Raw genomic sequence first — 27,941 nt, 5'->3', positions numbered from 1 at the left:
ATAAAGAAATTCTAAAATGTTATATGTATAGGATGATACACATGGGTGACTGAAACCCTAAATAGATTCATAATGGAAAATGATGAGCCATGTACTTCAATCCATCCTTATGTCAGCAAGAAAACTTGTCAATATTTTGATTTGGGAGAAAAGTATAGAAATCTATAGGCAAAGGTGGCTCATGGTGTTGAAGAAATTCATCTGAAGGAGAAATCGGGAGATCTGGGTCCTTGAAACAGCTATGCCACGAACTCATTGTATCTCTTGAATCTTAACATTTTAATGTATAAAATAGGGCTGTTAGATTATCACTAAGCTCTCTCTCTCTCCCAGTTCTTACATTTAGATTCTAGGATTCTATGAATGCTTTGGTCTGAAGAACATCTCTAAAAGGGGCACTTTTGTTTTTTTTTCTTCCTCCTACTAATTCCAATTTGAAATGAATAGGGAATTATTATAGAGTTTTAGGTGTTTCTCTCCTTTTTGGAGTTTCGAATTTATACTGCAATCCTACAGTAGTTCAGAACTGTGTAATGATTAGCACTCTTTCTTTACATGTAAATAAGATGTTTAGTCCTTCGCCCTTCTCTTTATTGATAGAGTTTTACCTACATATCTTTTTGAGATAACTTTTTCCTTTTGCTTTGGAACACAGCATCCCCTGGTAACTTCTTTTTTCTTTTCCTTTTCCTTTTTTTCTTTTTTTTTTTAGACGGAGTCTTGCTCTGTCACCCAGCTGGAGTGCAGTGGCATGATCTTGGCTCACTGCAACCTCCGCCTCCTGGGTTCAAGCAATTCTCCTGCCTCAGCCTCCTGGGTAGCTGGGACTACAGGCACCCGTCACCAACCCTGGCTAATTTTTGTATTTTTATTAGAGACAGGGTTTCACCATATTGGCCAGGCTGGTCTCAAACCCCTGACCTTGTGATCCACCCACCTCGGCCTCCCAAAGTGCTGGGATTACAGGCGTGAGCCACCGCACCCGGCTCCCCTGGTTACTTCTTTGCTGGAGGCTGATACTCCTATCCCTGTCTTCTGAAGAGGTATATCTCTAGGTCTACTTCCTTTTCAAGTAGACCTAGTTGACCCTTCCTCTCTAACAACTCTTCCACCCACATGGCTTCATTCTTTCCTAATGATTCTCAAATCTACTCTTCTACCTACTAATTATATCAAGTTCCAAATCTACATCTCTTCATTATATACCATAAGCACCTCAAATTTAGCTTATCAAAACTATGATCTCACATTTTTATCCTTGTTAATGCAATTACTTATATTCTGGTTGTTATTTCTGTAGCCTCCCGACTCTTGAACCAGTTCTTACCTTCTCTCACCTGAATTATCCATGTCTCTTAGCTCCCTTGTTCTGGTTTCTGCTTACCAACATTTCTTCCAGATTCATTTTTTAAAGCAGAGCTCCAGCCACTGCATACCCGTACATCAATATGATCGATCACCAGAACCAAAATACCCATAAAACTAAGTAAAGGGCTCCACACTCTTATTTGAGGCCTTTCATGCCATTGATTAAACTGAGTTTTCTAGCCACTGGCTGCTATTCTTGTACATAAATTTTCTATTTCAACAAAACCAAACGTTTTGCTGAACGTATACCAAGCTTTCTTCATTTACTAATGTTTGTGACTTTCAGGCCACTAAAACTCCTCTCTCCTCCATATGGTGTAGCATCAATTATGCCCATCTGACTTACATATTCATCAATGTTCCTTTCAACCGCTATCAAGTCTACAATACCTTTACTGATAGTCTTAGTTAGATGTGATTTAAGAAACCAATCTTCAGCAGAATCATATTCTTCTTTTCAGATATTTATCCTAACTTCATCTGCACAGCATTTATGGGCATATTTGTCTTATCTCTGTCATTATGTGTAAAGTTCACCCCATGGGCTATTTTCTTACCTATCTCTGAATACTCTGAAAGGCCTACCTTGTTATATAGAATATCGTTGCTATATAGTTAATAAATTAGGCTGATTTGAAACTTCAGAGTTATACTGATGTTTTCTGACTTATTCAAAAATCGGATATCTAGTGAGTTGACCAAGTCAAGTAGTTGACCATCTAAAAAAATCAACAATCTAACGTGTGACCAGATTGGATCTTGTCTGAGAAAGCAAAGTTCAAAAGCATAGATTGTTTCTGTCAACATTAAAATATAAAAGGATATATATTTTGAAGGCTTTGAGTCAAATTATCTCACTTTGACATCCAGGGCAAGCACTTTACTTAATCTCTTTGAGCCTTAGTTTCCTTGTCTACGAGAAGGTAATAATAGCGTTATCTACTGCAGGGGACTGTTGAAAAAACTGAGCAAGACAAAAAACTGAGCAAGTCAAATGCTTAAAGCCTGATATATAGTGAGTGGTCAATATGCATTAGCTAGTATAATCATCATCAACACTTATCAGCCAAATTCGCCAATAATTTACTAATAATGTAAAGATGGTCCCACAATTCTTTCATATTGGAGATCCTGCTAGGATATGGTAATCTAATTTGGGATCTGCCACTACACCATAGTCAAAAAAAAAAAAAAAAAAAAAAAAAAAAAAAAAAGGGACTCAGAAACCACCAAATGTGGAGAATAAAGTGCAAAGAATAAAATCTAGGAAAGATTAAAGAAACTCAAATCATGCTGCTTAACAAGGGGTTTGATGCAAGATTTAATATTTGGCCTCAAAAATATTCAGAATTCTGCAAACAAAAACAGTGACTCCCTGGTTTATTTCCAGTGATAATATTAACTTTCATACAAAATTTGGTGTTTAAAGTTATCTACAGCAAGAAAAAAATGCCTCTGCATCATATCGGAAGGGACTACCAAGGCAGCTGTAGGGTCATTTGAAGAAAAGGATTACATCTTATATGCCGGGAGTGATGTAACTATGACCTCATTCACACAAGGCAATGGGGGGTGATTTCCAGTCTTTCCCAGAGACATAACCACAGGAGAACCTAAAGAGTCACCACAGCTGCTTCTGACTGCTGCACGCTCCTACCTGAGCTCTCGTCCAGAGTCTCTTCAGAGACGTGCTCGTTCTGATGGACCCACTCGCCGTTGCATTTGAAGAATATCTGCATGGCTGGCCTCGCTTTGCACCTGAGTGCAATAGGGTTGCTCTTGATAATATAAGCATCATCTGGCTCCTCTATGAAATGAGGCAGTGTCCCAGGAGCTGATGGGATGGATTCGGGAAGGGCTTCGCCATTGTCAGTTCCTGTGAAATCAAAAAAGACATCAGAACACAGCCTACATTGATAGCACATACACCAGGACACAATGGCAAACCCGCACCAGCTCTAAGATTCTGTGCTGGAGAAATATTCGCTTTATTAATAAAGCATGCTTGTAGAACTGGTGTAGATGAATTATCTTCTAGAAGCTGAACTAGGAGGATATGGTGCCTCCAGCTAGCCATGGCTTCAGTGTTGTTGGATGAAACATAAGAATGAATAGGACACGCCTCAAATTTCTGTTTTGAATCCGAGCGTCTTTGCAGAAACAACTGAGATAAACATCTGTGAGGTGAGAGGCTCTGGTGAATGGTTACCTTAAAGGGCTAATGACAACCCCAAGCTGCTTCAAAATTTTGAAAAATGGTGAGAATAGATGTTGTTCTCCCACACAGGTATGTGAATGACAGGGATGATAACAGAGGATACTCAGCCATAAAATATGGTCAAAAGATTCCAAACGGTCTGCTTTCTTTACCTATGAAATGGTGGAGATTGTCTGGCAATCGTCTTGGATCTTGGATAACTCACCAGCTCACTGCCCCTTCAAAGGGAACACGATTCCATTTTGCTTGCCTTTGGCCCACCCTCTGCCCCCAGCAACCTTCTGCTGGTGAGAATGAACACAAATCACTAATAGCTCTGAGCTTATAGCCAGTAGTTATAATTACATGTGATCAAATGAAAGGAATAAACTGGACTCTCCCCTAACCTTAGGAAATGGAGGAAGCAATATAAAAAGGGAAGTGCAGGAGGGAAAACTGTACTTCCCTGTTTCTTAAGTGAGCAAAGACTTAAGTCCCAGGAAACTGCCACAAAATCAAAGGCAGGAGGGTGTGATTGCTGAGCACAGTGGAGAGGACAAGGAGGAGTGGCATCTTGTACCCTCGAAAGGCCATTCTACTGTAAGACCAAAGAAAGCAAACATTTCAATAGCAAGATTAACTGCCCTAGAAATGGTTGTTCCCATTGAGACCAAACCAGTCTTTAGGATGGAGGAAAACTACCTAGTGAACCACTGGAAGAACAATCTCACTGTGATGGTTAATATGGAGTGTCAACTTGATTGGATGGAAGGATGCAAAGTATTGTTCCTGGGTGAGTCTGTGAGGGTGTTGTCAAATGTCAAATTAACATTTGAGTCAGTGGGCTGGGAAAGGCAGATCCACCCTCAATCCAGGTGGGTACCATCTAATCAGCTGCCAGCATGGCCAGAATAAAAGCAGTAGAAGAATGTGGAAAGACTAGACTGGTTGAGACTTCTGGCCTACATTGTTCTCCCGTGCTGGATGCTTTCTGCCCTTGAACATCAGACTCAAAGTTCCTCAATTTTGGGACTTGAACTGGCTTCCTTGCTCCTCAGCTTGCAGACGGCCTATTGTGGGACCGCACCTTGTGATTGTGAGTCAATACTCCTTAAGAAACTCCCCTTTATATATACATCTATCCTATTAGTTCTGTCCCTCTAGAGAACCCTGACTAATGCACTCACCCATCAGATCCAACTCTCCGAAGAGAGTCTGGGAAAGGGCTGCATCTTGTGACCCCACCTGCTTTCTGCATGTCATTGATGCAGTTGTGACCAGAGCCTCTTACTATTCATGCTTAAGTCAACAACCCAAATCAGGAAGCATTGTCAATGGTAAACCTAATTCATTAAAAACAGGAGGATTGTTCTGACTGGCCGCGGTGGCTTACGCCTGTAATCCCAACACTTTGAGAGGGCTAGGCAGGCAGATCACTTGAGGTCAGGAATTTGAGAGCAGCCTGGCCAACATGGCAAATCCCTGTCTCTACTAAAAATAAAAATAGTATCCAGGCATGGTGGCACGTGCCTGTAATCTCAGCGACTTGAGAGGCTGAGGCAGGAGAATTGCTTGAACCTGGAAGGCAGAGGTTGCGGTGAGCCAAGGTCATGCTACTGCACTCCAGCCTCCAGCCTGGGCAACATAGTGAGACTCTGTCTCAATTAAAAAAAAAAAAAAAAAAAGAGTAATGTTCTGTTGAGGAACTACAGGAGGAATTCTTAAAAGTAAAAAGAGGTACAAAGGCTCAGACTTCAAGAGGTATTTTGTATAAGGAAGAAAATAAAAGACACCAAGTTAGTAAATGGCTCCTAACAACTGGAAACACACATGCATAGTTTGCCACTGGAAGAAATTAAACTTAAATGTAACTTGATTCTTCCAAATAAGATTTTTTTCCCCATTAAATACATCAGCTTAAGGGGAGAAAAAACAGCCTCACATAACACAGAGTTTAAGAGACTATAAGCCTTGAAATGTATTTGCAATGGAAAAGCTAACTCACATTCAAGTAATTGTCAGCATCAAAAAATTGTAAAGCAAATATTCTAAAAAGTAAGGGCAAACAGTTTATGTCAAAAGTACAATAAAGTCAGAAAATAAAATGTGTATATGTCACAGGGAGTAAGAGGGGTTTCGGGGTAGAATCTCAGATGTGGTTTTTTAAAAATATTTTAATTATATTTAAAATGGATTTCATAAAATAAATCACATATTAATTTGTTTTGTTACTGAATGCTTATGCCAATTTCTATCTTCAACAAATACCAAGTCCCCGCAGGATTTTGTAAATCCATATGTTAGAGGAAATGACAAAAGTATTAAAAGATTTTATATGAGCATCAACTGCTTACACTCCTATTAGGGGCTTTAGTTCTGTCTAATTCATTGTTCAATTCATAAAAGGGCCACTTGATAAACAATACATACCCAAACCTATAGTGGTAAGCTTAGCAGACACGTACAGACATGCAATCTGAATGATGCATTTTTGCTTTACTAGTAACAACGCATGAATATGTCTATGTATCTGGCATAAATGCCAAATAAATAAAGGGACTAGATCATGTAATAGATCAAGTTTTAACCATTCAACTCACAAAATACAGAGAGATCTAAAAGCAATTAGGTTCCCCTCCTCCCATTTTAATAAATGTCCTTTAGATAAGCAGCACGTTCAGCCTGCATCTGAAAGAGAGCAGGAGAGTGGAATGGACAAGCCTGAGGGTAACTGTCCTAGCTACCCGAGGATCCCCCTTAAGGATCAGTCAATCTTAGGCCAGGCACAACTCATGTCTGTAATTCCAGCACTTTGGGAGGCAAAGGTGAGAGGATCACTTGAGCCCAGGAGTTTGAGAACAGCTTGGACAACACAGTGAGACCCTCTTCTCTACAAAAAAATTTAAAAATAAGAAAATTAGCTGGATGCATGCGTGTAGTCCCAGCTACTTGGGAGGCTGAAGTGGGAGGCTCGCTTGAGCTCAGGGGGTAGAGGCTGCGGTGAGTCAAGATCACACCACTGGCACTCCAGCCTGGGTGACAGAGAGAGACAGACCCTATTTCAAAAATAAAGAAAAAAGAATCAGTTAACGTTCAGAGGATGAGAAAAAGGGTGGAATGTAATATTACATTTTTATTATTACATAAATACAAAAATTGTTGGGATCCATGAAAATAAGAAAAGAAGGAAAATGATTTACTAGAGTGGCAGTGGGAAGGTGAGGGATTGTAGGTATATATTTGTATACATATCACTGTTTATTTGCATCCATCTAAAAAATGAGGTAGGTGAAAATAAGAATCCTTTTTTTTTTTTTTTGGCTTTGTATAGCGAAGTGCTGGGAGTGGTTACTGCCTAACCCTGTAGCCCGCCCTGCCTTCCCACACTCCAAGTTCCACACTGGGTCAGGCTGTCATTCCTGGTGCAGCAAAGCCCTGCCCAGTAGGTGGCTGCCCTCCAGCAAAAGGGCTTAATCCCCTCAGCAGGCTGCCTCTCCAGGAGGACACCCCTTCCTCATCCCACAGGGCAATGACTCACCTCTCTCTCCCCCTCTCCAACCCATACTTGCCAACCATGCTCAGCCCTGCCTGGTAGTTTTGAACTGAATTCTTCAGGAAACTGTCAATTCTTTCAGTAAAAGGGAAGGATAGGGAAGAAAGAGGAACAGGAACTGAAGTGGAAACTTTTAAGGGGCTTATAAATTGCTGACAGATTCTATTCTTTGGGACAGGGTGGGAGGAGGTCATTTACTTTAATAAATAGTTTTATGCAAGACTGCATGAATGCTTTTTTTCCTTCAAGATAAATTTATTCATAATCTCAACACATATGCCACAACTCCACTTTACAACTCAAAGAAAAGTTTTAAATTCTGGTAGGACAAATGGCTGGTGACTGATCCAGCCATCTGCCTCCTTCCACACCACATTCACAGCAGAGGCCAGAAAAATCACAGACTCTGATGACCTTCTTGCAGTTCAGCATGGTCAGGTGACACTGGTTTAGCACATGAGTCGTAAACAGAAGCTTCTGTGAAAGCTTGTATCTCCCTGATATAAAGAATAGGTGTGACCAGGTGCTGTGGCTCATGCCTGTAATCCCAGCACTTTGGGAGGCAGAGGTGGGCAGATCACCTGAGGTCAGGAGTTTGAGACTAGCCTGGCCAACATGGTGAAACCCCGTCTCTACTAAAAATACAAAAATTAGCCAGGTGTGGTGGCACACGCCTGTAATCCCAGCTACTCAGGAGGCTGAGGCTGGAAAATCACTTGTACCCGGAAGGCAGAGGTTGCCGTGAGCTGTGATCACACTATTGCACTCCAGCCTGAGTGAAAGACCGAGACTCTGTCTCAAAAAAAAAAAAAAAAAAAAAAAAACGAAAGAAAGAATAGGTGTGGTTGGTACTGTCCTTTCTCCTGTTTGTTCCTGCCTTACCTGGTGAAGTTTGGGAGGAAAAGTCCAACAGGAACCCAGAAGTCCCAGCACAGACATCACTGAGAGCTTTAACTAACACCAGGATCATCCACCCCCAGATAACATATTACAGCTTTTTTTTTTTAAAACAATCCCTACTTATTTAACGCTACTGATAGATTTTCTGTTATTTGTGGCAGAAAAACGTTCCTCACTGATAGAGCTGCATCTTCCTTCTTACACAAAGCCAGCACTCCAAGCTTCACTTAATTAAATCCTAATGCCATCAGCTGTTCAGGAAAGAGCCTTGGTAGGCTAAGGAATGTGGAAACTCCGTTAGCAGAAAGTCAAAATAAGAGCTGCTGTTTACCAAGTAACTACAGATTGTGGTAATAAGCCTTCTACATGGATTCGGTCATTTAAGAGACACAGAAACTCTCCAAGGTGGGTGTCATTGTGCATCTGAGGAGATGCTTTAATTATCTGCCTTGCCTAAGGCTGCACTGACAGTAAGTGGTGGGCTCAGAACTTGAATGCAGGTCTCTGACTCCAGCCACCTCAGAATTCCATTTTGTTTCAGAGGAATGGATTCTTATAAGTCTGATACTCTAATTTAGTGAGTGCCTGTCGCAGGGTAATAGTGTGCAGTTCATAAAACCAAAAGATGGTATAAAAACACACATTATCTGTGAGTCACTTCTTCACTTACAATAAGTATGACATTTACCTTAAAGATCATTTGGTTAACCTGTCAGCTGGACTGCGATTCCAGATCAGGATGGGTGTGTTAGGAACCCCTCCCAGAGAAGGCCCTGAGAAAATAAATATTTTTGAGAGAACTAGTGTTCTACCAACTATATTTAACTGACTAGACATCCTCACCAAAGTCAGAAATAAAGAAGTCAAAGAATAATTGTTTGAGAATAAAATAATAAGAATTTTTCTGTGTTTCATTTAGAAATAAATGTTTCTTTTAAAGCAGGAATATTTAACAACTAAAATTCCAATTAAAATATAAGGACGTGGTGAACATTAGCAAGAAAAACAACTGGGCGAAAGGCACTGCCATTCTAATAGGGTTAAGCATAATAAACTGCCAATATTTTATCATTTGATGTGTTGTATTTGTAATGCAATTGGGCACACCGGGGCCCACAGTCATCCAAAATTGGGATTCATAAAATCCTGATCCATTGGATTATTGTTTAAGTGAATTTGAGCATCACGAGATTTTGAGACGTTCTAAATTATTTGTATACTTTTTTCTTGAGAGGACATTACTTTGAAATACATATCACTTTTTTTCTCCCTTTCTGTCTCCAAAGTATGCTTTTTCTGTCTCCAAAGTATGCTTTTCTTTTCACTATACTGGTATTTGTTTCAAAGTGTAAACAGAGACCACACCAAAAAGCAAAGACTAAATCTGCTAAAACTAAAGAACTTTACATGAGAATCAAATAACCTGACAAGGTCTGTGTTAACTCTGTGACCTTGGGTGAATAACTTAACCCTGATGTTCCATTTTTCTCATACACAAAAATGGATGACTAAAATCTGTTAGTGTTTTGTGATGTTAAAATATATGTAAAAATAGAGTAAATGGTTAAATGTTACATACATATCATGTGGCACCATGACCACAACCTTCAGCATCATCACTGGGTGGACAAACAAAAGCATAAAAAGGAAAGAATTACAATTATCATCCCTATGATTTCCATCCCCAAACTTATTATCCTAACATTTATATTTTGATTTTCTGATTGCTATTATCATTTTCATCTCAGAGTCCTAGTGATATGGACCGTTGCTTATAACACTTCTTTATCATTTGCTCCCTGTAGCTATATTAGTAAAATTCTGTTAGGTGAAAAATTCAGAATACATGCTGTGAAGCACTTATTCAATAAACATTCAGTGAAATGGTTACACTGTACACCAGGCACATAGCTATCTTGCAAAGCAGGCTAATACACAATGGGTTTCCTGTTGGCCAGGTCCCAAAACTATTGGCTTTAAGAGGCAAGTAGTTAATAAACATAGGAGATTTCATAATATTCCAGAGTCCTTCTCACTGCAATATGTAAATAGGGTAATGCTCCTTAGAATTAGCTCTTTAACTTCCATTCATTTTCTGTGAGTGTATTGGTCCACGGCAATGTGCAAGTCAGAGCAGAAAGCCATAGCAGGAAAACCAAGTTACATAATCTAAAAGAGAATACAATAGAGCAGGCTTTCTGCCTTCATTTATGTAAATGTGACTTGTCCCCATATGGTTACTTAATTAGATACGGGATGCATTTCGCCCATTTAATGCAGAACAGCAGCCGGAATTTTACATACCAAATATTTAATGCAATTTATGAAACACAGACTCTTTCCCCAGGCCCCAATAAAAGTTTCTTGTTTATTTTTAACTTGAAAACTATTCTTTCTTCCTAATCTGTAATAAAAATGGAAGCGTTTTATATCATTGCATTTGCATCATTCACCTCACCTGTGCGAATCTTATATATGACTAAGATATTACTTTATCCAGCAGATCTTAAATCCTGCAGAATGAAAGATGGGAAAGAGTGCTTAAGACACATTCAAAGAAATCAAAGAGCCATTCTTAGTTCCTTAAAGAACTTCAGATTTCAGTAGACTCTACAAAAGCACATTCATTATTCTCCAATTTATCAGTTTAATACATTCAATGTATTTTTTTTTAAATAGACGCATGTGCATGCCTACTAAGATTAGACAATGTTCTAGGTACTAGGGATTCAAAGATGACTAAGACATAGTTACTTTCTGCCAGGGGCTCACAGACTAAAAATAGAGATAAATAATAACAAATCTATGACAAGCATGCTTACAGTAAATTGGAAGTATATGCAAAGTGTCATTGGGTACAGAGGAGAGAGCCTAACTGTCCCTGGGAGGGTTTATGGCAGGCATCACAGGGAAGATTACCCCTCATCACAGTCTGGATAAATGTGCTGACCAACTGGGCAAGTTGGAGAAGGTAGCCCAACAGCGGGCATGCCATGTGCAGAGATTAAAAGGTAAGAGAGAAATCTTAGGAAATGTGGGATGGCTGAAATATTACATGCCATGGGTACATGGAAAGGAATTTGAAAAGTTAGGTAGAGCTAAATATCATCTTCATTAGAATGCACATTTTAAAGAGCTTGAGATTTTATTAAACCATTGGTCTTATGTGGGTCTGTTAAATTAAGTTTAGACTAAAGCTGTCTCCTGACATACTTTAAACTGTGCCTAAAGCCGATGGTTCACATCGTGTTCAACTAAGATAAACACTGAGCTGTAACTGATCTGACTGTTTCTGAACTTCACTTCCGTTTTCTAAACGTCACTTTCCTTTTCTGTCCATAAATTGTCTTTGACCACGTGGCAGCCTGGAGTCTCTCTAAACCTATTTTGGTTCAAGGACTGCTTGATTCGTGTACAGTTCTTTGCTCAATTCAACTCGGTTAAATTTAATTTTTTTAAAGTTTGTCCCTTAGCAATTCTAACATCTCTCCTTTCTGTGTGCCTTGAACTAGGAACTTTCAGAGATGCAGACACAGAGTAACCACTAGATTATAGAAAGAAAGCTGTCTTGGTTTACAGCATGGGCCCTAAGACCAGTTCAGCTGTGCATTCTTTGAATGCGAGAGAACCCATGCTGGTCCTAATACACAGGACAGTTATTCTTTCAGCCACACTAACACAGGTGACTTATTTCCCAAGAGGGCCACAAAGAAAAGTTTTGTTTTTCTTTGATTGTTAACTTGTAACCATCATTTTAGCTTTCACTTAAGTTGTCTCCAAACCTGGCCTCTCAAATCGGATCTAAGCCAGAGATTCTACACCAGTTATGATGGCAGATACAGCTTTGTCCCCTAATGGAAACATACAGTGATTTAACCTGAGACACCTGTTCCCATAACAGTTTATTCAAAGAGACTTTGAAGTAAGATGTCAAATTTAGTCCAGGTATTTTTCTCTGGGTCACGCAATGTTAGTAATTTAAGTTTGTATTAAGTTTTTTGCTTTTTCTCTATTTTTAGGTTTCTAGAATAAGCACATAACCAGGAAACACACACACACACACACACACACACACCCCTCTGCTTTGTGAAAGAATATAAAGGGCTTCATAAACTATGGCAATTTTAGCTTTCACTTCATGATCTCTAACTTTATTGTATTAAAATCCACGTATCAGGGAAAAACAAAATATAAATGTATTTAGGAAAAAAATGAAAAAGAATAAGATTATAAGATTTATAACAATTATTCATTTTAAGATGTAAAAAAGAATATCTTGCTGAGAATATGGAGATGGAGTTTATAAATTGTTTAATTCTTCCCCCAACAATGGATACATTTGTGTATGAATATGTCCCACTGACTAATTTTCAAATTCATCTGAAAACCTAGTGGGATTTGGGAAAGGTTTTGCTTTCAAAGTGTTATCGCTTTTCATTTGTAACTGACAGTTTTCAAGAGTGAGGCCATTCATAGTTATGGAAAAATGGTTGTTTTAATGCAACATTGAATGACAGAAAACCAAACAATCAAACACCATTCTCATATTTTTCACTCTTGGAAAATTACCTTTCAGGAAGAGCTTTATGTTTTATGTTCTGCACACTAATACAGCAAGTATTTTCAATCTTTTTATGACAAAAAGACGAAACAAAAGAGGGAAAACGAAACTGTAAGGAGCAAACATTAAATTCTCTTAGAAAGAAATACACTCCTGTTAGATGTCAGGTCACATAAAATCCTAGCCTGTGGCCATTTAGCTGCATATCTCAAAATGTAAATATAGGCTGATTTGACTGGAACATGATTTGACGGAATTTTTTGTATGTGATGTGGACACAGGCAAAATAGGGTGGAAGATCACCTTAGAGAAAATCCGAACCGACTCTCCTATCTTAGAAGTCATCCAGGCTCTCAGAGGCTAAGCAACTTGTCAACAAGTTCTAAGTCACAGGCACAGGATAAAAACCTCTTTGCACTGACATCCAGAACAGCATTTTTTCATCACGCCCATTTTGTTTTGGTGGAACATGAAATATTAAATTGACAACTAACTTCTGTGTTATTATCTATTGAGAAATTTTACCCTCTAAAATCTTGGAAAGTATCTTTTATAGTGATCTTGTAACTTGTAAACATTCTATAGTTCAATATAGTAAAAGGGAAAATATAGTTAACATTTTATGATATATTTTATATGGAAAATTATGGTTTATACTAAATTATAGAAAAATACAAACACATGTTAAAAATATTCCTACCCATTGTCACCAAATTCCCAAAGACCAATACTATTAATAATTTGATATGATTCATTCTAGTATCTGTTTCTGATGTATACTTAATATTTTGGTTTTGTATACATAGAACACACATATATTTGTAATATATTATCTCATTTTTTCACGGTATTACCTCCTCATAAAACTAATTCTAATGATTGCAGGTGTGTCAGTGTTGATCTATTTCTTTACTATTGAACATTTAGTTATATCCAAATTTTCACTTTATATTGATACAATTCTCCACATATCTATATTATACCAAAATTTATATCTTTAGTACAGTTGTCCCTCTGAAGCTTCAATTCTACACATAAAATTGCCTCTAAATATAATTACTTAAATGTCCTAAAGACCCCTCAAACTTTTATGCCTCAAACAGACTTATTGCTTGGCCCCAAGACTGTTTTTTGGCCTACATCCCATAAAGCTTGTAATAGCTCTAGTATTCACCAGGTTCCCTAAGTTAGAACTTGGGTATCACCTACTTTTCTCCCATTCAGCCCCTATATCGAATTCATCACTAAACCCCATTGATTCCCTCTCCTAAATATCCTTCAAATTCAGCAATTGCTCTTCATCTCCATTCTTCCTATGCTTGTCTGAATCACCACCATCATTCCCCTACATGACTACAATGGATCCTTTTTCTCTTCTGCCTACCCTCCTTTAATCCCTCCTACACACTGCAAAGCAGAATGCTCTTTCCAAAATGCAAATTCAAACATGTCATTCTGTCTTTAAATTCTTAATCCTTTGGATAAAATTCCTCCGTCTTTTGAATAAAATTCATATATATATATATATATATATATATATATATTTTTTTTTTTTAATCATGACTGACCAGGCCTTTCATGACGTGGGCCCTGTATTTACCGCTAGCTTCAGTGCCTAATCACTTCACCACCTAGAAGCTATAGGGACTGCCACTCAATTCTTTTAGGGATCTAAACTCTCTTCACCTGGAGATCACACGCATGCTTTTCCTTTTGCCCCATGATACGAATGTCCCCCCTCTTTTGCTTATAGCCGACTCTCCTCCTTTAGATTCAGCTTAGTTGACACATGTTATGTAAGCGTACCAGAGTCCGCCAAATCCTAGGTTGGTTACATTCCTCTTCTTTGCTCTTCCATAATACTTTGTACAACTAAGCAACTATTCATGTATACCAATGCCCAACTATTCATGTATGTAACTATTCATGGATATCATGTACATCTAGACTATAGGTTCCATGAAAGCAAAGGATGTGAGACCCTTCATTATTTATATTACCAATGGTTAAATAGCTCTGAGACTCTACATGTGTTTGTTGAATAAATTTTTTAAAAAATAAAAATAAAAATAAATGAAGCTGTGAAAAAATCCTGTGACCATCCTCTTTGCAATAAAATGTACTGAGTGCAAATGATGCATTAGCAGATATCTTTTTAAATTTTTAATATTTTAATTTTTATTTAATTATATGTATAAATAAAATAATTATTTATTTATTTTATTTTTATTTATTTACTTATTTTATTTATTTATTTTGAGACAAGATCTTTTCCAGGCTGGAGTGCAGTAGTGCCATCATAGTTTACTGCAGCCTCCAATTCCAGGGTCAAGTGGTCCTCCTATCCCAGCTTCCTTAGCACCTGGTACTACAGATGTGTGACACCATGCCCAGATAATTATTTTCACTTTTTATGGAGACATGTTTTCTCTCTGTTGCCCAGGATGGTCTTGAACTCCTGGTGCCAAATGATCCTCTCACCTTGGCCTCCCCAAAATGTTAGAATTATAGGCATGAGCCACCGTATCCTGCCCTAAATTTATTTTCAAAAGGAGTATTCAAATTGACTCAGGCAGCAGCATTATAGAAGCTTAGCAACTTTCCTCATCCTCACCAGCTTTGAACATAATCTCTGAGATATTTGTTAGTTATTGGATAAAAATAATATTAATTGCTTAGTATACACTTGCTGATTACTAGCAAAATTAAATATTAAATCATATTTTTCTACTATTTTTGTTTACCTTCTGAAGTGTTTATTCATATTTTTATCATTTAAGTTTTATGTTTTAAACAGTTTTAAGGAGAATGTGGCTCTATAATATCTAAAAAGAAATAAAACAATTTGAATGTATATATTTCATTGTCTTATCATCAAGGTCTTAAATAATACCATTAATACCTTTTTTGTTGTTGTTGTTTGTTTGTTTTGTTTTTTTTAGAGATGGAGTCTCGCTCTGTCACCCAGACTGGAGTGCAGTGGCGCGATCTCAGCTCATTGCAACCTTCGCCTCCCCTGTTCAAGTGATTCTCCTGCCTCAGCCTCCCGAGTAGCTGGGACTACAGGTGCATGCCACCACACCCGGCTAAATTTTGTATTTTTATTAGAGACGGGGTTTCACCATATTGGCCAGGCTGGTCTCAAACTCCTGACTGCATGATCAGCCCACCTCAGCCTCCCAAAGTGCTGGGATTACAGGCAGGAGCCACCGTGCCCAGCCACACCTTGCTTTTTATGTTATTTCTTCCAATGCATTAATTCATTCATGACCATATTTTTAAAAGAATTTTGGATTACAGCAATCAAGAGATGAGTTTCACTATCCCAAATGCAAAAGAATTTTGACCAGAATGGGTATCTGTAGACAAAAGCAGGTCTTATGCAGGGAAGAACATACATCTTTAAAAAATAAAAATAGAAATTAATGCTTTATGTGGAGGATTCATAAAGAAAAGGAAAAGACATGGGATTTGTTTTCAGTTTCTTAATGAGATGACCTTCTTTTTACAACAAAGTCCTTCTTCTGGAAATCGCCTAAGACATTGATATGAGGATGAAGTTTTGATGCTTATATGAAATCCTTTAATTCCTTTGTTATTTTTCCTAATACACAGATTGAGTTGAGCCTGCTCGGATGTGGTATTTAGTCAAGATTGACAATACATCACATGGTACTAGTGTCCAGCAAAGAAGCTGCGCCCTGATTTGATTTGACAGTTATCCTGATTGGGATGTGAAACTTGTACAACAGAGGGGGCTTAATTTCCTTATCCTCTTGGAGAAGATGCTAGACACAGTCAGAAACAGATTTATACCAAGTTGTATTTGAAGCACAAAATATTGTTCCTCCTGATATTTTTTATCAAGAGGCAATCTGCTACAGGGAAACAAATGTGGGCTTTGGAGTTAAGACAGAGCTAGATTCAAATTCAGGCTTTCTTACTATTTAGCTGTGTGATCTTAGGCAAGATATTTAACCTACCTTAGCTTCTATATTCTTCCAGGTAGAAAGAGAATATCGAACCACAAGGTTGTTGTGTGCATTCAATAGCTACATGCAAATAAAGTTGGATATTGTAGGCATATAATAGGCAGTCAGTCTATAATAGGATATTGTTAGCATATTATTATTAATTAAGGAAAAATTAAGGGATGGATGGAGAAGGAGGAAGCAGAGAAAGAGTTGCATCCTGTAGATTATTATTACTTTTTGTCTGTGAGGGAGAAACTGCTAGAGCAAGAGCCCAGTCTACACAATGGCACTCTAGGAAATGCCTGAATATTTTACGTATTTTTTTTCCTTACAAAGCAATATCTAACATTACAACCCAGTAACCAGTTCTAGAGACCTGGATGCTCTTGAAAGGTTAAGGCTACCTGCCTTTGCCGTAGTGTGTTTGGTAAAGAGCTTTATGTACATCACTGGAAGATCTGCTGTTGTACCTCAAGATTTTGGCATTTGACTTACGGAGCTTAAAAAAAAATTTAAAAAAAACAGCAACAACAACAACAACAACAACAACAAAAAGCCTATTACATATTTGAGCTGTTTAGTACTACCTAATCAGCTTAATTGTACTGAGGTGAAGCCTGGTATGCATACTGTCAGCAAGAAGAATGACGGGGAGAAGAGCACTGTAATAGAGTAAGTTTAATTGCATTATGTGATTTAATTATTTAGTTATCTCAGCACCCTTCCTCCATGTACAAATGAATAGGAATCAGACAATCACGTGCATATTGCTAGGCCATTATAGTTTGCTATTTATCATCAATAGGTTGATAGCTTGCAGGTATCCATGGCTTATAGCAAGCACTTAATTTTGTTGGCACCCAGGGTCTGGGTCAGGAGATGGGTAATGACCTGTATTACTACTGTACAGGTTTTGAAATTAAAAGAACCAACCAACATTACTTGGTACTTTAGGGGAAGATATTAAACCATCAATCAAATGGGTCAGTGTGCCCTAAGAGGAATAAGACATTCCCTAACAGAGGTAACATCTAGAGCAAATATGTGGGAGTTCAGAGAGTTTCAAAATTTTCATGTTAGGTAAGTAGGCAAAGAAAGGGAAAGAAAAAAATGGATGTTGATATCATTACACTATATATATGTATATATTTTTCTCCTATCTCTCAATCTTTTTTTGTTGCCCAAATATATATTAAAACAAGTTTGACTACAGGGCTTTCCTGATCAAATGTAGTATCTTTGAGCATTTCAAATATTAAATTAGAGAAAAGACACTGTATATCCCAGGAAGGACCTATTCTGTAGTACCTTTACTTAAAAATGGCCCTGAATACTTTTTGGATACCATTTTATATAAATGAGTAAACATAGCTATTTTGAATTGATCTTGAAGTAAATGTAGAACCATCAACCCAAAGTTTCTCAAGCAGAAGACCAGAGTAAACGTAACTTATTTTGAATTGATCTTTAAGTACATCTAGAACCATCAACACAAGGTTTCTCAAACAGGAGACCAGTGACAGTGTTTATAGTGGATGTCACATTAGTGTTAGAATTTAACATCATAACTACAAATTAGAAATAAGCACACTTAGTACCCACATACGAAGACAATATCATGTCATTAAAAGACATTAAAATCTGTGTTTAGACAGTGTTTAAAGTTGACAGTAGGATGGAAACAATGGCATAACAGTGTCAGAGAAAGCTGACAAACAGCATTACGAGTTGCTCATCAAAAAAACTCTAGATATATGCTACATTACCATTTCCTCCCTATAATATTATACAATTCCTGCGATAAAAAACTACAAAAGAAAACTGAGACCTACAAATGACTTTTTTCCATTGACAAATGATGATATATAATATCAACTATAAAAACAACCAGTTGTGGCGGGAGGAGCCAAGATGGCCAAATAGGAACAGCTCCGGTCTACAGTTCCCAGCGTGAGCGACGCAGAAGATGGGTGATTTCTGCATTTCCATCTGAGGTACCGGGTTCATCTCCCTAGGGAGTGCCAGACAGTGGGCGCAGGTCAGTGGGTGCGCACACCGTGCGCAAGCCGAAGCAGGGCGAGGCATTGCCTCACTTGGGAAGCGCAAGGGGTCAGGGAGTTCCCTTTCCCAGTCAAAAAAAGGGGTGACGGACTCACCTGGAAAATCGGGTCACTCCCACCCGAATATTGTGCTTTTCAGACCGGCTTAAAAAACGGCGAACCACGAGACTATATCCCACACCTGGCTCGGAGGGTCCTACACCCTCGGAATCTCGCTGATTGCTAGCACAGCAGTCTGAGATCAAACTGCAAGGCGGCAGCGAGGCTGGGGGAGGGGCGCCCGCCATTGCCCAGGCTTGCTTAGGTAAACAAAGCAGCCGGGAAGCTCGAACTGGGTGGAGCCCACCACAGCTCAAGGAGGCCTGCCTGCCTCTGTAGGCTCCACCTCTGGGGGCAGGGCACAGACAAACAAAAAGACAGCAGTAACCTCTGCAGACTTAAGTGTCCCTGTCTGACAGCTTTGAAGAGAGCAGTGGTTCTCCCACCACGCAGCTGGAGATCTGAGAAACAGCAGACTGCCTCCTCAAGTGGGTCCCTGACCCCTGACCCCCGAGCAGCCTAACTGGGAGGCACCCCCCAGCAGGGGCACACTGACACCTCACAAGGCAGGGTATTCCAACAGACCTGCAGCTGAGGGTCCTGTCTGTTAGAAGGAAAACTAACAAACAGAAAGGACATCCACACCGAAAACCCATTTGTACATCACCATCATCAAAGACCAAAAGTAGATAAAACCACAAAGATGGGGAAAAAACAGAACAGAAAAACTGGAAACTCTAAAATGCAGAGCACCTCGCCTCCTCCAAAGGAACGCAGTTCCTCACCAGCAACGGAACAAAGCTGGATGGAGAATGACTTTGACGAGCTGAGAGAAGAAGGCTTCAGACAATCAAATTACTCTGAGCTACGGGAGGACATTCAAACCAAAGGCAAAGAAGTTGAAAACTTTGAAAAAAATTTAGAAGAATGTATAACTAGAATAACCAATACAGAGAAGTGCTTAAAGGAGCTGATGGAGCTGAAAACCAAGGCTCGAGAACTACATGAAGAATGCAGAAACCCCAGGAGCCGATGCGATCAACTGGAAGAAAGGGTATCAGCAATGGAAGATGAAATGAATGAAATGAAGCGAGAAGGGAAGTTTAGAGAAAAAAGAATAAAAAGAAATGAGCAAAGCCTCCAAGAAATATGGGACTATGTGAAAAGACCAAATCTACATCTGATTGGTGTACCTGAAAGTGATGGGGAGAATGGAACCAAGTTGGAAAACACTCTGCAGGATATTATCCAGGAGAACTTCCCCAATCTCGCAAGGCAGGCCAACGTTAAGATTCAGGAAATACAGAGAATGCCACAAAGATACTCCTCGAGAAGAGCAACTCCAAGACACATAATTGTCAGATTCACCAAAGTTGAAATGAAGGAAAAAATGTTAAGGGCAACCAGAGAGAAAGGTCGGGTTACCCTCAAAGGGAAGCCCATCAGACTAACAGCGGATCTCTCGGCAGAAACCCTACAAGCCAGAAGAGAGTGGGGGCCAATATTCAACATTCTTAAAGAAAAGAATTTTCAACCCAGAATTTCATATCCAGCCAAACTAAGCTTCATAAGTGAAGGAGAAATAAAATACTTCACAGACAAGCAAATGCTGAGAGATTTTGTCACCACCAGGCCTGCCCTAAAAGAGCTCCTGAAGGAAGCGCTAAACATAGAAAGGAACAACCGGTACCAGCCGCTGCAAAATCATGCCAAAATGTAAAGACCATCAAGACTAGGAAGAAACTGCATCAACTAACGAGCAAAATCACCAGCTAACGTCATAATGACAGGATCAAATTCACACATAACAATATTAACTTTAAATGTAAATGGACTAAATGCTCCAATTAAAAGACACAGACTGGCAAATTGGATAAAGAGTCAAGACCCATCAGTGTGTGCTGTATTCAGGAAACCCATCTGACGTGCAGAGACACACATAGGCTCAAAATAAAAGGATGGAGGAAGATCTACCAAGCAAATGGAAAACAAAAAAAGGCAGGGGTTGCAATCCTAGTCTCTGATAAAACAGACTTTAAACCAACAAAGATCAAAAGAGACAAAGAAGGCCATTACATAATGGTAAAGGGATCAATTCAACAAGAAGAGCTAACCTAAATATATATGCACCCAATACAGGAGCACCCAGATTCATAAAGCAAGTCCTTAGTGACCTACAAAGAGACTTAGACTCCCACACATTAATAATGGGAGACTTTAACACCCCACTGTCAACATTAGACAGATCAACGAGACAGAAAGTCAACAAGGATACCCAGGAATTGAATTCAGCTCTGCACCAAGTGGACCTAATAGACATCTACAGAACTCTCCACCCCAAATCAACAGAATATACATTTTTTTCAACACCACACCACACCTATTCCAAAATTGACCACATAGTTGGAAGTAAAGCTCTCCTCAGCAAATGTAAAAGAACAGAAATTATAACGAACTATCTCTCAGACCACAGTGCAATCAAACTAGAACTCAGGATTAAGAATCTCACTCAAAACCGCTCAACTACATGGAAACTGAACAACCTGCTCCTGAATGACTACTGGGTACATAACAAAATGAAGGCAGAAATAAAGATGTTCTTTGAAACCAACGAGAACAAAGACACAACATACCAGAATCTCTGGGATGCATTCAAAGCAGTGTGTAGAGGGAAATTTATAGCACTAAATGCCCACAAGAGAAAGCAGGAAAGATCCAGAATTGACACCCTAACATCACAATTAAAAGAACTAGAAAAGCAAGAGCAAACACATTCAAAAGCTAGCAGAAGGCAAGAAATAACTAAAATCAGAGCAGAACTGAAGGAAATAGAGACACAAAAAACCCTTCAAAAAATCAATGAATCCAGGAGCTGGTTTTTTGAAAGGATCAACAAAATTGATAGACCACTAGCAAGACTAATAAAGAAAAAAAGAGAGAAGAATCAAACAGACACAATAAAAAATGATAAAGGGGATCTCACCACCGATCCCACAGAAATACAAACTACCATCAGAGAATACTACAAACACCTCTACGCAAATAAACTAGAAAATCTACAAGAAATGGATAAATTCCTCAACACATACACTCTCCCAAGACTAAACCAGGAAGAAGTTGAATCTCTGAATAGACCAATAACAGGAGCTGAAATTGTGGCAATAATCAATAGTTTACCAACCAAACAGAGTCCAGGACCAGATGGATTCACAGCCAAATTCTACCAGAGGTACAAGGAGGAACTGGTACCATTCCTTCTGAAACTATTCCAATCAACAGAAAAAGAGGGAATCCTCCCTAACTCATTTTATGAGGCCAGCATTATCCTGATACCAAAGCCGGGCAGAGACACAACCAAAAAAGAGAATTTTAGACCAATATCCTTGATGAACATTGATGCAAAAATCCTCAATAAAATACTGGCAAAACGAATCCAGCAGCACATCAAAAAGCTTATCCACCATGATCAAGCGGGCTTCATCCCTGGGATGCAAGGCTGGTTCAACATACGCAAATCAATAAATGTAATCCAGCATATAAACAGAGCCAAAGACAAAAACCACATGATTATCTCAATAGATGCAGAAAAAGCCTTTGACAAAATTCAACAACGCTTCATGCTAAAAACTCTCAGTAAATTAGGTATTGATGGGACGTATTTCAAAATAATAAGAGCTATCTATGACAAACCCACAGCCAATATCATACTGAATGGGCAAAAACTGGAAGCATTCCCTTTGAAAATTGGCACAAGACAGGGATGCCCTCTCTCACCACTCCTATTCAACATAGTGTTGGAAGTTCTGGCCAGGGCAATTAGGCAGGAGAAGGAAATAAAGGGCATTCAATTAGGAAAAGAGGAAGTCAAAGTGTCCCTGTTTGCAGACGACATGATTGTATATCTAGAAAACCCCATTGTCTCAACCCAAAATCTCCTTAAGCTGATAAGCAACTTCAGCAAAGTCTCAGGATACAAAATCAATGTACAAAAATCACAAGCATTCTTATACACCAACAACAGACAAACAGAGAGCCAAATCATGAGTGAACTCCCATTCACAATTGCTTCAAAGAGAATAAAATACCTAGGAATCCAACTTACAAGGGATGTGAAGGACCTCTTCAAGGAGAACTACAAACCACTGCTCAAGGAAATAAAAGAGGATACAAACAAATGGAAGAACATTCCATGCTCATGGGTAGGAAGAATCAATATCATGAAAATGGCCATACTGCCCAAGGTAATTTACAGATTCAATGCCATCCCCATCAAGCTACCAATGACTTTCTTCACAGAATTGGAAAAAACTACTTTAAAGTTCATATGGAACCAAAAAAGAGCCCACATTGCCAAGTCAATCCTAAGCCAAAAGAACAAAGCTGGAGGCATCACACTACCTGACTTCAAACTATACTACAAGGCTACAGTAACCAAAACAGCATAGTACTGGTACCAAAACAGAGATATAGATCAATGGAACAGAACAGAGCCCTCAGAAATAACGCTGCATATCTACAACTATCTGATCTTTGACAAACCTGAGAAAAACAAGCAATGGGGAAAGGATTTCCTATTTAATAAATGGTGCTGGGAAAACTGGCTAGCCATATGTAGAAAGCTGAAACTGGATCCCTTCCTTACACCTTATACAAAAATCAATTCAAGATGGATTAAAGATTTAAACATTAGACCTAAAACCATAAAAACCCTAGAAGAAAACCTAGACATTACCATTCAGGACATAGGCATGGGCAAGGACTTCATGTCCAAAACACCAAAAGCAATCGCAACAAAAGCCAAAATTGACAAATGGGATCTAATTAAACTAAAGAGCTTCTGCACAGCAAAAGAAACTACCATCAGAGTGAACAGGCAACCTACAAAATGGGAGAAAATTTTCGCAACCTACTTATCTGACAAAGGGCTAATATCCAGAATCTACAATGAACTCAAACAAATTTACAAGAAAAAAACAAACAACCCCATCAAAAAGTGGGCAAAGGACATGAACAGACACTTCTCAAAAGAAGACATTTATGCAGCCAAAAAACACATGAAAAAATGCTCATCATCACTGGCCATCAGAGAAATGCAAATCAAAACCACAATGAGATACCATCTCACACCAGTTAGAATGGCAATCATTGAAAAGTCAGGAAACAACAGGTGCTGGAGAGGATGTGGAGAAATAGGAACACTTTTACACTGTTGGTGGGACTGTAAACTAGTTCAACCATTGTGGAAGTCAGTGTGGCGATTCCTCAGGGATCTAGAACTAGAAATACCATTTGACCCAGCCATCCAATTACTGGATATATACCCAAATGACTATAAATCATGCAGCTATAAAGACACATGCACACGTATGTTTATTGCAGCATTATTCACAATAGCAAAGACTTGGAACCAACCCAAATGTCCAACAATGATAGACTGGATTAAGAAAATGTGGCACATATACACCATGGAGTACTATGCAGCCATAAAAAATGATGAGTTCGTGTCCTTTGTAGGGACATGGATGAAATTGGAAATCATCATTCTCAGTAAACTATCGCAAGAACAAAAAACCAAACACCGCATATTCTCACTCATAGGTGGGAATTGAACAATGAGATCACATGGACACAGGAAGGGGAATATCACACTCTGGGGACTGTGGTGTGGTGGGGGGAGAGGGGAGGGATAGCATTGGGAGATATACCTAATGCTAGATGATGAGTTAGTGGGTGCAGCACACCAGCATGGCACATGTATACATATGTAACTAACCTGCACAATGTGAACATGTACCCTAAAACTTAAAGTGTAATAAAAAACAAAAAAAAACAACCAGTTGTTTCTAGAATTCATGATAAACTGGGCATTGTTAATGATTAAATATTGTATCCTTCCCCTTCCCACTGCCAAATTAAAATGTTGAAAATCTGATGCTCAATTCGCTGCTGTTAGGAGGTGGGGCCCTTATAAATTAATTAGGTTATGAGAGTAGTGACCATATGAACAGGACTAGTACCCTTAGAAGAAACAGGAGAGGCCAAGAGTGGTGGCTCACGCCTGTAATCCCAGTACATTGAGGGCAGATCACCTGAGGTCAGGAGTTTGGGACCAGTCTGGCCAATATGGTGAAATCCCATCTCTACTAAAAATATAAAAATTAGTTGGTAGTGGTAGTATATGCCTGTAGTCCTAGATACTGAGAAGGCTGAGACAGGAGAATCGCTTGAACCCAGAAAGCAGAGGTTGCAGTGAGTCGAGATCATGCCACTGCACTCCAGCCTGGGTGACAGAGTGAGAGTCAAAACGAAAAAAAAAGAAAACAGGAGAAACAGGAGAGCTTCTTTTCATTCTGCTCTCCCTAATGTGAGAGCACAAAGAAGAAACAGCCATCTGCTAACAAGGAAGCTGGCTCTCACCAGACACAGAATCTTCCAGTACTTTTGTCATGGACTTCTTAGCCCCAAGAACTTTGAGCAATAAGTTTCTCTTGTTTAAGCCACTCGGTCTACAGAATTTTTGTTATAGTGGTCTGAACTGACTGCGACAGATGCCCATCTTTCAGGAAGGAGCTCTGGAATACAATGATTATTATCACATAAAAATAATTCAAATAAAAACAATCCCTACTGGATCACCTGCTGTATACAGCACTGGCCAGACAAGGAAATCAATCTGGAAGTACTTGAAGGTAAAAGGATTAGGGAAAATCATAAAAGTCTCAGTTTGGAACAAGGAGAAAAAAAAAAACAAAACCAAAAAGCCTGCCTACTGTTTTTACCATTTGATGTATCAGAGTACAAGCGATACGTGTCATTTTTTAAAAAATCTTTTCTCTAAGTGACATTCCATTACATAGAGAACCCCCTTATAAAATGTGATGAGAGCAGAAGCAAAGGCACAGAAAGTTTTGACCCATGATGGATACAAACAGTCATTTACGCATTCATTATAGACAGGGTCAAGGAGGAAGACCGTGTGCCTGCAGCAGATGGAGTCACAGAGGGTACCCAAAGATCAGATATATCAAAGGATGACACTTACTGAAACACACTGGGTATTTCTATGCCATTTTTTTTTAATGAGGGGAGGCATTTGAATACTCGGAGGAAACTAGCATATATGAGATAAGCATGTATCCCTCCTGGTTAATTGATCTCATTTCTTAGACGGCAGAAAATAGATTTTCTCAAGATGCGGAAAACAATGAACTCTTTATCTCTCAATATTTAAAGTGCTTGGAAATAATTCTGAAGAGATTAAAATGTTAGCATTGCAGAAACAAAAAAACAAAAAGAAAAAAAAGAAACAATTCACAGGTCTTCCATTTTACCCTGTGAATGTAGTCCCTACCTCTAACCCACACAAATCCCAGATAAAACGATTATGACAGCTACAACAACTCAGGTGGAAGAGGCCACTGATCTAGGAATCTGCCTGGCTTTCAAGGTACTAAATGCTTTTGAGGCAGTGACTGTGTGGAGAACAGGTGAGATGGATGAGGTGAGTTCCCACTATTATTATAGCTGCAGTGTCCAAGCACTCAGGGAGCCGCTTTCTGGAGAGTGTGCTGCTCTCCCCAGGACTGCAGGGAACAATGCAAGCCTTCAAGATAAATGTGGACCCTGGGTTTAGTGGAATGTCTGGGCCTGTCGCAAATGCAGATTACTAGTTTTCTATGAGAAAGTAGAAAACACCAGATTTCAGTGAGATTAATTATACATCAAAGCAATGTTCTCAATTGGTAACCATAGACTTAAACGTAAAACTACTAGAACAGAATCATGTTTTTTCCCTTTGTATCACAGAGAATGATTTCACTGCTGGGCCAGTGTCACACTGCAGTGAATCGCAGAAGAATGTAATGCTTAGTGAGACAAATATGAAGATAATTATGCCAGTTATATTTGGGACACACACAAAATAAGGGACCATATTTGTAGACTCTTTATGAACACTCCAGTGCAGGGAGAGAAAAGAAAATTTTCTTTTTTAATAGCTAAACTGGATTTTACTATGACTAAATACCTTTGAAGTAACACATTGCTTTTCTGTACAATTAAAACAAAAAAGTTAGTTAAAAGAGCACATTCCTAATTTCAGGGGATACAAATGGAATTTTAGGTTGCTCTGAAACTTCAACTAGATTTTATCCTCATGACCTTCAAGGGAATAATCAGGTCTGCCATTTCTCGAAAATTATCTACTTATACCAGGGTATCTTTGCATAGTTGCTTTTTAAAATTGTGAATTAATGTTGCAGATTAACTAATACAACAGGCCAGGCTTGGTGGCTCATGCCTGTAATCCTAGCACTTTGGGAGGTCGAAGTGGGAAGAACGCTTATGTCCAGGAATTCGAGACCAGCCTGGGCAACATAGTAACACTCTAATCTCTACAAAAAATAAAAAGTTAGCTAGACGTGGTGGTGTGTGCCTGTAGTTCTAGCCTCTTGGGAGGCTGAGTTAGGAGGATCACTTTGGTCCTGGATATTGAGGCTGCAGTGAGCCATGAGTGCACCACTGCACTCAGTCTAGGTGACAGAACAAGACCCAGTCTCAAAAAAAAAAAACAAAAAAAAAAAACAAAAAACTAATACAATGGCACCACTGTAATTATTTTAAAAAAAATAGTTCCTAAATCACAAAAACAGTTGAAGAAAGAAATACATCTAGATCCATGCAATAGGCTTCATTATATTGTTAGATATCAAAGATAATCATTGATTGGCAAATACTGTTATCAGGCTATTCAAGCAAGTTTTCAGAGCAAGGTACAAATCATATTATGTTGTGGGTTGAGGAAAACAGTGCTTAAGAAAAAAACTTTAGATGAATATTAGGGATATCTTTATTATGGAAAAAGCAGAAAGGAAGAGAGGGGTCCAAATCTACTTTTGGAATCATTACATATTAAGGCTTAGAAGAGATAGTAGAGATCATCCAGTTTCACATTTTATAAACAAGATGAGTATCTTCTTAGATCCTTATAATTTGTCTAGGTTCACTGAAGTAGTTAATAGTACAATTGAGGTTAGTGTTCTAGAAACACAGCTCTTAAGAGTTCTTTCTACCATACAGCATGGAGATTCCAGTGAAAAAATCTGACATTTAAACCCAAAGTTGCCTTAAATGATTTTTCTTCTAGATGAAACTTCCTCTCTTTGCAAAAACAGTTCACAGGGTAAAAATATCCCAAGGCATTTCAGCAATTGATTGAAATCACAAGCTCATTGTAATCATCTTCATAAACCCTTGGAGTTCTGTGAGGGCTCCTCTGATCAGAAAAAGG

General features: G+C 38.7%; 1 protein-coding gene across 10 annotated transcripts in view; it reads right to left on the bottom strand.

Annotated features, from left to right (window-relative positions):
• Nucleotides 1–27,941, bottom strand: part of UNC5D (unc-5 netrin receptor D) — a 558,611-nt gene that overhangs the window by 244,109 nt on the left and 286,561 nt on the right. For 9 of the 10 annotated variants that reach the window (XM_528109.8, XM_009455182.5, XM_009455179.5 and 6 more), the window contains one exon: nucleotides 3,026–3,244. In XM_528109.8, coding sequence (XP_528109.2) covers nucleotides 3,026–3,244 — 219 coding nt within the window. Of the gene's footprint in view, nucleotides 1–3,025; nucleotides 3,245–8,000; nucleotides 8,104–27,941 lie in introns of those variants that run through there. The other variant, XM_016959326.4, reaches the window with a different exon arrangement.

The sequence above is a fragment of the Pan troglodytes genome, chromosome 7 (assembly GCF_028858775.2).
Source record: "Pan troglodytes isolate AG18354 chromosome 7, NHGRI_mPanTro3-v2.0_pri, whole genome shotgun sequence".
NCBI lineage: Eukaryota > Metazoa > Chordata > Mammalia > Primates > Hominidae > Pan > Pan troglodytes.
Note: the sequence above shows the minus strand (reverse complement) of the source record. Positions and strands in the feature narration are given on the sequence as shown.